This window comes from Saccostrea echinata, unplaced genomic scaffold (genome assembly GCF_033153115.1).
Source record: "Saccostrea echinata isolate AGI-Se365-2 ecotype Australia unplaced genomic scaffold, CSIRO_AGI_Sech_v1 ptg000038l, whole genome shotgun sequence".
Taxonomy (NCBI): domain Eukaryota; kingdom Metazoa; phylum Mollusca; class Bivalvia; order Ostreida; family Ostreidae; genus Saccostrea; species Saccostrea echinata.
Window position 1 is genome coordinate 860,786 of NW_026889787.1, and position 13,058 is coordinate 873,843.

A 13,058-nucleotide genomic window follows, 5' to 3' on the forward strand; every position below is an offset into this window, starting at 1 on the left:
AGCTTTGTAAGATCTTAGTATACATATATCACAGCATTGTAAGAGCTAAGTATACAATATGTCACAACATTGTTAGATCTAAGTATATGTTATGTCACAACTTTATAAGATCTAAGTATCACTACTATGTAGGAGCTAAGTATTAAGAATACCCCTTTGGGTGTTATAGGATTTGATCAGGTGACCGACTGCATGTCCTATCCCAGTAAAACTTTAAAAATATTGCTTAAATAAAGTTGTTGGATTAAAATGATTATTTTCTTCATAAAACAAGTCCTAGCATAATAAATTAGATATGTCACAAGGAATGGTATCATTTTCTGGTATCTTAAGTATTGTTTATTGGACAGTAAATGAAAAAAAAAAACAGCAAGAAACATTTCAGAAATTGATAGAAAAAAGCGATGTTGGCCATCTGAATGGAAAAAGCACCCAATTATAAAATTATGTTTAAGATTATTGTGTATTAATTTTAAATTTTAAAAAGTAACTCTGTTATGGTCTATTTCTAAATATTTGGCATAATAAAGAGAAGTATAGTGTTTGTCCACAGACATGTTAAAAATTCAAAATCCCTAGTTTTGACATTTACATCAGTAAGCTAGCTTAAACTCTCACTAGATCATGCAGCATGTATATACAAAGTATTTACACTTAAGTGTGTATTGTTTTATTTTTTATGCATTTAGTAAATCATGGTCTATATTAAAATATATATAGAACATGTTTGGCAGTTTGGTTATTATTAAGAAAATTATAGCATTTGTCTATGAAAGAGCAAAGGCCATTTTGGGCCTTCTTTGGCCCTGTAAATTTCAGAAAAATTAAAACTGCATTGTTGTAGTCGACAAGGCAATAAAATATCACTTAAACCCTTGGTGACTGAATATCTATGCATTATGACGTCAGGAATTAATTGCGTCATTATTCACATATCCTGAATATTTCTTCTAAAATTGACAAAATATGATGCTATCTGAAGTGCAAATATATAATGAAAAACTGCTTATGAAGATAATAAAACATATTTTAATTTTTGGATCGAGGGTGTGCTCATATCTTAATTCTTTGCTGAAGGTTCTAAAATACACCTGTTTTCTGCAAAATTCAAGAACATTGCAATTTTGCACAACTGGTTTGTCAATACCTGAGCTTTTTACAGGAAACTTTGTTATACAAACTGAAAGCACTAAGTCTCTACTTTATATTGATGTTGAAAATTGGACATAGGGTTTTAGTCAATAAATTGGTATTTCTACAGGGCCATTTTATGCATAAAGTGAACCTAGCTCTTTGTAGATAACCCTCATAGATATTGGATATAGCATAATGCAAAGTGAAATTGTGAGCAAGAACTTATTTTCTTGTACAATATTTTGTAGTTCTATCAAAAAGTGGCATATTTCCTGACAGAACTAGGTGAGTATTCTTGTATTTCTTGACAGTTTTTTTCTTTTCAGGCCCTACCCTCCTTACTACTGGCAACATATTACCTAATCTAGATGCACTAAAAAATTTCTTCAAAATACAATGTCCTTTTTGTTAATTCATGAGTCATCTTGATTAATGTACTATGTAATTTGTATAGTTTGCATGCTGTAGTGCTGATGAAGATTAGAAGGTGAATATATAACTCATCACAAGGAGTCTACCCCAAACAAAATGAAATGGTGTCACATTTTTCTTAATTGGTTTAGGAATTTATTTAATTAAATTTGAAGTTATCAGATCTATAATTTTGTTCACTTCACTTTTATGATATTGAATTTGAAATAAGTGAATTCAAGTTATTTTTTTAATTGTGTACATTTCACACTTTTATGTTGCAGCAAGCATGATGCACAATATTCATTGTGGATATTTATTTTATTGTAAAATATTCTTTGATTGAGCTGGGTACAAATTTGAACTGTTGTTTAGTTAAAGCATGCTTTACAGTTTTATAATTTTAACTTCATTTTTCTAAGATTTTCAAAAAGAGCAAAATCTCAATTTCATTGAATTGCTTGATTTGATGTTTTTTAAATTGTACTATAATTCAAGTTTGCTCTTTGATGTAGCTTATTATATCAAATCTGTGAATTTTTTTTAATTAATGAAAAATTACATTTTTTCTTTAAAACAATTCATCATTTCACAATGAAATTATTTAAAATATTTACCCTTTGGATTGTTGGCTGTTTTATAGAATAGGGCCTAGTGAGATTCAGCTCACCTAGTTTATCTTAATTATGAAAAACAATATAGATTTTTGTATTTAAACACCCCACACTTTCAGAACAACACCGTACCCTCACAGAGTGGGAGGATGCCTTCACCTTCAAAATGTTCCTGTTCCAGTTTGTCAACTTCTACTCTTCCATTTTTTACATTGCCTTCTTCAAGGGGAAGTAAGTCTGTCGCAGAATATCAACTGTATGATTCTTATCAGTACTGGAATAAAAGATTAGCAACTTGATGCGAAGCATTGATTAGCTTTATTTATATGTTATTTTTCTGATTGACAGATTTGTAGGAAGGCCTGGGGATTACAATCGTAGTCTCCTGGACAAGAGACAAGAGGAGGTAACTCTTATATATTTAAGACTACATTGTAATGAAAAGTAATTTATATACATGTATTTTTACAAAGTTTTGTATAAGGAGAAGACTATCTAAGTTTCAGAACTTGTGTCATTTTTACTTAATGTTCAAGTAATTTTTCATTTAATAATTAATAATTAATATACATGTACACTTGTATGATTCTCTGAAATATGTTTCGTTTGTAAATAGAGCATGTATTAAAGAAATTACACATTTGATAAAAGAAAGTAAACTGTCCCATTCAGATAATTTGAAATACAGTGAAGTGGAAATTTCTACTTGCTCTTTCCATTATTTTTAAAACTTAAGTTTAATCTAACTTTTTCCTGAGAGTCTTTAATCATGTTCCTAGCTTGTTTATGATGAACTGCATTTTTTTTATGGTAAAGATCTTAATTCTCCATTTTTCTTTTGTTTTCAGTGTGACCCTTCAGGTTGCCTTATTGAGCTCTGTATACAGCTGGGCATTGTCATGGTGGGAAAACAAATTATTAACAACCTTAAGGAGATTGTCATACCGTAAGTAATCTGTCAACAGTTAATTAACAATGTTAAGTAGGGTGTCATACAGTATGAAATCTGTGAACAGTTAATAGACAACATCCAGATTGTCATACAGTAGGTAGTCTGTAAATCATCAGTTAGAAACATTAAGGAGATTGTCATACCATAAAGCAATCAATAAGCTAATAAATCAAAACTTATTCCCACTCAAAAACAAAATGTTTTGCTTACTTTCTATTGGGTAATAAAAATTCTGGCATTTGTGTTTTGTACAAATTTATGGTTTTCATACTGAATTTGTCATATTTAATCCTTAAATGTTTTATGTTTCTATATACGAGGGTTGTTAGAAAAGTTCACGGACAAGTTCTATTGTAAGCGTGCAATTTGCATGAAACCAGTAAAACTCTGCAGACAAAAACTATACACATTTTCCAATAAATATTCAAATATTTGGTGTTTTCTGATGATCCTTAAAAAATTTACAGCTTATTAAGAATGGAAGGATTGACATTTTTGATGATCAACTCTTGTGATACCCCAGTACCCCGCTTATCGCATGGACGTTGCACCTATGGATTTTGCATTGTTTCCATATACTATGTAGACATTCATTTTAAGATCTCACTAATATACGATACGCCACAATAAGACATTTCAGAAAAAAGTAACATGTCTTTATATAGTTATTTGATTTTTTAATAGGAAAAAAACATGAAAAGTCTACAGAAATGAAAGATATTTAGAACTTTGAAAAGGCTTAATAAGTTTGGAAACATGTCACATCACGAACCTAACGTTAAGCGATTGCTACGTGAATCCTATGACCGCATAGTAAAAATCATCGTATATTTTCAAACTTTCAATAAATGGACCTGATTAATAAACGAAAGTTAAGAATTTAAGCAGACATACCTCATTTTTCAAAATACACATTACATTTTCCGTAAATTAATGTGTATGTGAACTTTTCTAACAACCCTCATACATGTGTCTAAATCATAGCAAATAAACCTTTTAAATGCTTTTGATTTTTTCTCCCAACATAGAAGTAAAATTTCTGAACAAGAAGAATATTTAAGATTTCTCTTTAACATAGAACAGCAAATTAAGGCTTAATCTATGTTTGATGCAGCAAGGTAATGGTGTGGTTCCGTTCACGGCAGTCCTTGAAGGAAAAGTCAGAAGAAAAAGTATACTCACGCTGGGAGCAGGATTATAATCTCGCCAATATGCCAGCTCTTGGATTGTTTGATGAATACTTAGAAATGGGTAATTATCTTGGCCTCATCCTACCCGTTGTTTCCATATTTAGACCAATATAATATACATCTAAACTTCAGTATTTTTTGAACAAAAATATCTGAAATACCAAGGATATGTCGCAGTGATTTGGAAGTCCCATTCACATATTCTTTAAATATTTAACCCTTGATATCTCAAATCCTCGGAATTATCTCAAAATTTTTTCATGGTCTCAGATAATGACGTTTGACTGTATATCTGTTGTTTTATAAACTCAAATTGTAATCTTTCATGTTGAAGTATCTTTTTCAATTCTTCAGTGATTCATTAGGCCTTTATTGAATAGATGTATTTTTCAGTGATTCAGTATGGATTTGTGACAATTTTTGTGGCAGCTTTCCCTCTAGCTCCACTATTTGCGCTCATTAACAACATCATAGAGATCCGTGTTGATGCTTACAAGTTCACAACACAGTGGAAGAGACCATTAGCTGAACGAGCTCAAGATATAGGTAAAGTTAGATTGGCTGAGTGAGCTCAAGGTATAGGTAAAGTTAGATTGGCTGAGTGAGCTCAAGGTATAGGTAAATAAGATTGGCAGAGTAAGCTCAAGGTATAGGTAAAGCTAGATTGGCTGAGTGAGCTCAATATATAGGTAAAGTTAGATTGGCAGAGTAAGCTCAAGGTATAGCTCAAGGTATAGGTAAAGTAAGATTGGCTGAGTGAACTCAAGATATAGATAATGATATATAATTTTAGATTCAATGTTACTTCGCAGAAGTCAAAAATAAAAGAAAGGGAAAAAACACATAAATCAAATGTTAGACCTATCTTTCAAATTAAATGAATATAATGTTCTCTCATTATCGCAAATCTTGCTTGAAAGTATACACTATGACCGAAATAGTGATGCGTTGAGTGACGACACTGTTGAATCTGACTGACATACCATTGCGAAATCCAACAAAGAATCTGATTGGTGCATTTTTAATACTCCGCCCACATTCTCAAATGTATTGCCAAAAACGTGGAATGTTTCCAAGATAGAAAACGGGCAAAAGAGCTTCAGTATTTTCTTTTGGTGAATAAGTGGGACGATGCAATACCTTAAATGATTGTGAGTGTTGGTAAACTGTAAAATGGTCTTTCAAATAAAATCTGTGCCAGGACTGGCAGGAGTTGACTTCATACATCTGTACATTTACCCCGGGGCCTAATTCTGCGATAGAAAAACATGGCCTTTTTCCCCCGTTTTCTTCTTCAGTGCATTAATACGTAAACAACGTAATTAGATTCAGTGAATATATTGTTTAATTATTTATTTTTTAACATGGAAGTTTATATGATATTTATTATTTTATAATGAATATATAAATATTTGCCATTAGTAAAACTTGCACTGAAAAAAAAAAAAACACAAGTATTTAGAATTTTCTTGTTTATTGCAATGACAGCCGTTAAAATGGGAATGCAGTAGCACACACACATTTGAAACATGGTATTTCTTGACAGTTGTGGCAATTAAACAGTAAACTTTTGAATAATTCCGATGTTTCACATGTGTTTTACCAGCTATGAATATAGACTAGCCCTTAATATTTTTTTTCAATAATAAGAGCTCCGGTATCAGCTGGGAATGCTTTACAATAATACCCGAGTTTTCAATTTACTTGGGTTTGCCCATCTTCGCTAGCCAAGGGTTTCCGATCCGAGTAGATTATTGATCGGAAATCCTTGGCTGGCAAAGATGGGGTTTGCCTAGAGCCCTAGATAGAATGTTCCATGGTTAAAATGATGTTGTCCTACGGACCCGGTTTGTGGTGAGGGCTTGTCCCGAGACAGTTAGATTATTCTAACTAGGGTTGGCCTACCCAGTGTAATAGTTCACTTGTTTACAATCACTAGGGACTAAAACATAGAGAAAAAGATTTTTAGAGCACCGAAAAGTCGCACAGACTATTCAATTTAACGAACACCGAAAATGGAGAATGCCGTCAATTTATTGCAGAGGAAATCGGCAGATACATGTAGGATAACACAGTTTTTGTCATTGAACAATTTACATGTACTGTATTTGGAAGGAATATCACATGCTGAAATATGATTTTGTGCTTTGTTTCTTTTTTTAAGTTCAAAAAGTCAACATCAATTTTCGACCTTCAAACATGGCTATTGGCGAGGCCATTGGATGCTTTCTAAGTATATACCACACGAGAGTGGGCGGGTCCTAATCAACCAATTAAAACGCATGTTTTATAAAATGTAACCCGTGATTCAAATTGTTCAATTGTCAAATCCAATTGTGTCATCACTCAACGCAACGCTATTTCGATCGAAGTGTATACTTTCAAACGAGATTTGCAATAATGGTATTGATATAGAGCATAAAAAAGCACATTTAAAAATCAGTTGTTAATATAATGAATTTTACTTTGATTTAATAATATTTGCAAAATACTTGTCACTATAATGCAATTAGAATAATAATGATAAAGAAAAATTTCTTTCATCATAATTCTTATCAAATTGTCTTTTTAAATTACAAAATCCTGTGATAATTTATTTGATTATGTGATGTAGGTATTTGGTTTGGAATCTTACGAGGAATCTCGGCAATAGCAGTAGTTTCAAATGTAAGTTACAATCTGTATGTATATATTCTCTATCACTCACTGAACAATGACTTGTATATTAATACTTACAGTATAAGTGTTTAAAAGTGTTTAAAATTTTAGCAAGACACAAATATGGCAATTTGTCCTTTAAAACTATTATATATATGAAGTGAGAGGTAATTTTAGCTCTAGACTTTTGTTTTGTGAAGAAAGAGAACTATTACCTCCAATCTTAGCACTGTTGCTAATAAAAGATGTCAGTCATTCAATTATTTTTTCTTGCACACAATCATGTAATAACACAAATCTAGTTTGAAGGCTACATATACCATTAAAAAGTTTAGAAAATGCATGCATTTTGTAGACACATGTATTTTAACAAATGAATAAAGAATATATTTCCTAGATTCAAAATTTTGTGTGAGTATGTTTAATTTATTATTAATGGGTACTGTTCTTTATTTCAAGGCTGCAATCATTGCATTTACTTCGGAGTTTATCCCTAAGCTGGTCTACTATTATGGCTACAGTCAAAATCATACTCTGGCGGGGTACACCAACTTCAGTCTGTCCGTGTTTAAGGTGCAGTACTTCCAGCCTCAGAGTGTCCCTGATGACAAGAAAATCAGTCTGTTTGGCAATGTTACAGAATGCAGGTCAGTAAAAGACTACAGTAAAATAGAGTGTAATTGATTTAGCACATATAGGTACAGTAAATACAGTTGAACTTCGCTATCTCAAACACGGATATCTCAAATGCCATGAATATGTCGAAGTGATTTTGAAGTCCCAAGCATTTATTTCTTTAGTATTTTACCCAGGATATCTCGAATCCACAGATATCTCAAAGTATTTTCTTGGTCCTGTGATGTTGGAGATAACGAGGTTTGGCTGTACATGAAATATAGGGCTGTAGGAAACATTTTGGGGGGGGGGGGGGAGGGGAAGGGTCACAACCAAACAACAATTAAAATTCTTTGACATGCAAAAAATAAATAAATAAAAGTAATACAATTCATCAGGCATTTTTGTTCATGAAGCCATTAGTAAGCTTTGTTTTCCATTGTACAATGTATTTTGGTATGTGTATGAATGTGTCATGTGTAATACATGTGTCTATAATCTGTAGACTGAGGTGAAAGCAGAGTCTACTTCTTTATCCCAAAAACTGACAAAGTTTTGAAAAAGGATTAAAATTGGTGTTTGTAAAGAAGAGGTTAGACATTCTTATTGACATCCAGTATGATGAAGTAATCGAGGATTATTACTAGCTATTGTAGAATTGATATATGGATTAATATACACCTATTTACTGGCTATGAGGACAATAGCAAGTTTATCGTCCCCCAAGACAGCAACTATTTCCTGAGGCGCAGCCGAGGGAAATAGTTGGTGTCGAGGGGGACGATAAACTTGCTATTGTCCGAATAGTCAGTAAATAGGTGTTTTATTATACCGAAGCCAACTTTACTTGTGTTACGTCACAATCTGGATAAAACCAGAAGAGCTCCGAAATGAAAAGCGAGGGAAACGGAATGCTGCCGGTGAATAGTTTGATGACTATTTCACCATGGGCTTATAGCACAAAAACTATTCCACGGTTTAAAAAAATAGCACATTTATTCGTCATATTTTTATGTAGAAAAAAATTCACAGAGGTATAATAAATTTAAATATGGTTTGTTTTAAGATCTCCAAAAGGCACTGTCTTCTTTGGCCATAGAGTAAATACATGTATATTAAATGTATGTATAATGAAGAATTTGTCTTTCCCTCCAGGTTTGATTCCAACTTTTCACTCGATGTGATCTTTATATTGTATAAGTGAAGGCAGCATTTGCCAGCAGATGTATTTAAATTAAATAAATGCTATTGGCTATATTTTATTTTGCAACTAATAAACATCATAAATTAACTATTTTATTGCTTTTTGTAATAAGTTTGTTGCTTTAAAAGAGTAATTATAAGGAATATGTTCAGCCTGCTAGATTCAGAACCACAAGTTTCTCATAGATTTATGTTATACATTCCAGGTACCGAGGATTCTTCGCAGAAGACCCCAATATGCCTGGGGAGTATAACTACACAATGGCGTATTGGCACATTGTTGCAGCTAAACTTGCTTTTGTTGTTGTCTTTGAGGTTAGCCCTTGTTCTTTCCTAAAAACATTTCCTAACATGTACATTTATTTAATATATGCTGGTCATGGTGATAATTGATGCAAATAGAACATACATTGGAAGGGGTTGAAAGTTCTCTAGCATGCAGCCCATAAAAAATTCTAGTAATATGTGTCTCATGATTTATTCAAATCTTGGTTGCTTTATATTTGTGACAGTAAAAAAATATTACAATATTTTATTTTTTAGAATGTTGACAAAGTTGTTTTTTCCTCTACTTGTCTTTGAATTCAGGTTGAAATATATAATTATATACAATCAGTGATGATAGCTTTGTTATTTTTGTTTCAGAATTTAGTGGTGTTTTGCACATGGCTAGTGATGTACTTAATTCCAGACATGCCTTTTAAAGTTAAGTTACAGATGCTTAGAGAAAACTTTCTGGCCAAGGAGGCCTTGTTCAATGCAGACACAATCCAGAAACAGCGAGAACAGCGGACAAAGGAGGAGCGGTGAAGTGGTGCAATTAGATATTGAATATTTATATTTATGTTCTACTTAATCTGTATACATAGTTTGTATATAACAATATGTAACCATGACCAAATTAGTAGAGAAAATTGTGTTCTCAGAGTAGGCATTTCGAAATGTTATTAAATGTAGCATTCTTTTTGAAATTTGTTTTTTTTTTTTTTTTAATTTTTTTTCTCTTAGTTTGTTTCATTTTCCCCCACTGTTTGCCTTTATTGATCAAATATAACTGACAGAATCTTTTGCTTTACTGCTGGTAAATAAGAATTTTGAGGTACTGAGCAAATGCTGACTCAACTATTTGATTAGTAATGTAAGGGAATTTAGGTTGATAGACAAACTTAGCTTTGAAAAGTGAGATAAATCTATTGTCAAAGTTTCATATTTTCATAATATTTCTATGGGGAACTTAATTTACTGTATTTCACAATTTTTTGCAAGACCTTGTTTTCATGAGAGAGACATTTGGTATTTTTGAACCAGATAAAAATTTTCATGAATTTTTGTTATTCTTGTATTTAATCTATGAAACAAGAAATATATGCAAGGACAAAATTTTCGTTTGCAGACATTCTTGAGTAATTATACAAAAATAAAGTTTTTGTAAATAAAATATGATTTTAAGTATGCAATATACTGTTTCATTTAGACTGGTTAAAAGCAGATAACAAAATATTAGAGACTCTCTCACTTTTATTCAAGATGAATTTGTTGGTTATGGTTAAAGCTTCTTCGATTGATTTTTTTCGATGAATGAATGCAAGTATTTGATGTAATATTTGTGCATTTATTCCTGAAAATTTACAAATGCATAAAGCGTTTTCATGTTGTGCATTGAACATTTTTTTTTAAATTAACATAATATTCATGAATTACATGTAAATGATGGTTTGATAGCCTGTCCTTCATATACATTTTTTTTTTTTTTAAAAAAAGCGGTATTTAAAATGATACATCAAATTTTGATGCAAAATTCCACTTTTTAGAATACCATGGTAATTAAATACGCAATATCTGTCAGTTTATGTTGTCAACATATTATTTGAATTATTATTATGTTGTTTATTTCAACATAGTAAATTTCCATATCAGGAAATACAGTTTCTATTTGATGTTTTTTATTTGACTGTATTTAAATATTGTACATTTCATGCATGATAATTTCATTGTATATGTTCGTTATTTAATCAGAGAAAAAGGCATGTTACATGTATAATCATTTAAGAGCTAACTTAATTTGTCCATTTCAAAGTTTCTCAAATAAAAGTTATGCCCTTTTTATGGAGAGATAATTATGGAATATGGAAAATATGCTAAGGTCATTGAAAGATCCTTCTCAAGAAATAGTAGGCCAGAAAAAATAAAAAAGTCGTTGTTCAAGCTTCCAATGGAGGAAGGATCGGTCTACAATAGGGGATCCATGTTTTCCATGAGAATTCACTGGAAAAAAGTCATATATTTGATAATATAAATGATGGATACAGTAGGGTTTTCTGTATAAAGATAAATTGTACATTCTTAGGATTGATTGATTGTATGTTGTTTTTCGTCCCATTCTTAAGGAAGGTAAGGCCCAAATCAGTCTTGCACAAAAGAAATAAATTGATATCCACAACAAGGCTATGATTTTCAGAACAGGGGTATCATTTGTATACATATTCATTGTTGGCAAAAAAAGATGATACGGGTGAATGTTGTGACACACAGGCCTCTCCTCTTTATTTTAGAAGATAAAATATGCTGATATTTCAGTAAGTTTTTATGAACCATAATTTAAAAATACTTAAATCAACAATTTTTTTTTCATTATCAAAACCTTTCATTTATTCCCTTTTATACATGTAGGTGTATAAGTGTTATAATATTTTTGCATATATATTCATATATAAATAGTTTCATCCAGGATATAAATACAAGATGAATATTTTGCATTTACTTTGTGTTACATGTAGTGCCTTAATGCAAGAATGTTAAATGTTACAATACTTTATATAACATGATTACTTTCGTCAATAAAGTAAAAAAAAATCCAAACTGATTCATATTTAGTGCAATATTTCTTTGTAGGTATTTTTCACTTACCAGAATTATATTATGTACTTGTATTTGTAACTTTTGTAATGAACAGCATTTTTATATTGGTGTAATTCATTATTGTTTAATATGTGGTACATTACCTATCCTTTAACCTGTACCATTTGTGTACTTTTGGTAATTCTTTACAATCAACATTATTTATGTCATATCTTGCTTGTAGAAGTTCATGATAGAATAATACAAGATTAAAAGCAGAAATATGTATTTGACATTGTTTTTAGAATAATAACAGTCTTTTTTGCGCTTCATGACCAAGAGGTAAAAGAAATGCACCGAGTTTCCAAGAAACCCTGTTAGAATCTTCTTCATTGTGTTCTGTCCTATGTTGAAATTAGGATTGTTTTTGCATCACTGTGTAGTTTATTGGTCAGGAGCAGGATTATTGAACCTCTATATAAACTATGAATTGACCAAATGAAAAGTGAAGATAACGAACAGGGATCCATCTCATAAACATGAAACTGAAAAAAGCCAAAAATATGGACCCATGGTAACTAAAGATGGAATCAGTTGCTTAGAGGGAGTAAGCATCCCCTTTCGACCGATCACGCCACTATGAGCCCTCTATATTTATCAGGTTAATGGAATCTAACAATTGGTATGACACATGTTACTCCAAATACGACCCATAACCAAGATTTTGCAAATGACGTCATCATAACGGTCTTAGAATTAACAAAATGTTGATTGTAAACAAGATTGTTTGAAGTTTTGTATCATCAACTTAATTGTCAGTAGTGTTCATTGATTAATAGGAATTGATTTGTACTCTGAGGATGTCTTTGTTTAGCGAATCAGCCGGGAGACCTAAACACCATATGATGAAAATAAAAGAAAGTTACCTTATATTTTGAGTAATCTCTTTCTAATTTCGTTCTTCAGTGTGAGATTATTTTTCTTTACTATTCGTTATGTTAAACCTACTGATGCGTCATAGAAGTTTTATCCATGTTATAGTTTTGGTATTTATTTAAAAAAAAGGTTAACAAGCGTAAAAATAATCTGTTTTTAGAATTTTACGAGTTGAAATTCAGCAACTTGGAACATATTAGAACATATAAGAATAAAAACGTTTTGCAGCCATTTCATCCTTTACCCTACCTTACTTTAGAAATCTTGTTAAAAAATCTACAGCTTAGAAAAAATAGAAGACTTATAAATTTGACGTTTATTTTAAAAAGTATATTTTTTTCCCAGAAAGATGCTTTGAAATACCTGTTGAAATTACATATGTAGCTTTAATAAATACCTTTATTAAGAATTTAAAAAAACAAAATATTATAATAATACTGCATGAATATAACGCCAACACTTGACAAAAAATTTAATTTGAAGCCTGTCTTTAAGATGAGACTGTAA

The 13,058-nt window shown here is 31.1% G+C and overlaps 1 protein-coding gene across 5 annotated transcripts in view; it reads left to right on the plus strand.

Annotated features, from left to right (window-relative positions):
- Positions 1–10,164, plus strand: part of LOC133200278 (anoctamin-4-like) — a 40,252-nt gene extending 30,088 nt beyond the window's left edge. For all 5 annotated transcript variants that reach the window (XM_061336093.1, XM_061336095.1, XM_061336096.1 and 2 more), the window contains 10 exons: positions 1,383–1,419; positions 2,279–2,390; positions 2,508–2,565; positions 3,008–3,105; positions 4,226–4,362; positions 4,695–4,847; positions 6,916–6,968; positions 7,419–7,606; positions 8,984–9,092; positions 9,423–10,164. In XM_061336093.1, the coding sequence (XP_061192077.1) occupies positions 1,383–1,419; positions 2,279–2,390; positions 2,508–2,565; positions 3,008–3,105; positions 4,226–4,362; positions 4,695–4,847; positions 6,916–6,968; positions 7,419–7,606; positions 8,984–9,092; positions 9,423–9,587 (1,110 nt within the window). In that variant the 3' untranslated portion in view covers positions 9,588–10,164. The remainder of the gene's footprint in view (positions 1–1,382; positions 1,420–2,278; positions 2,391–2,507; positions 2,566–3,007; positions 3,106–4,225; positions 4,363–4,694; positions 4,848–6,915; positions 6,969–7,418; positions 7,607–8,983; positions 9,093–9,422) is intronic.
- The last annotated feature ends 2,894 nt before the right edge of the window (positions 10,165–13,058 follow it).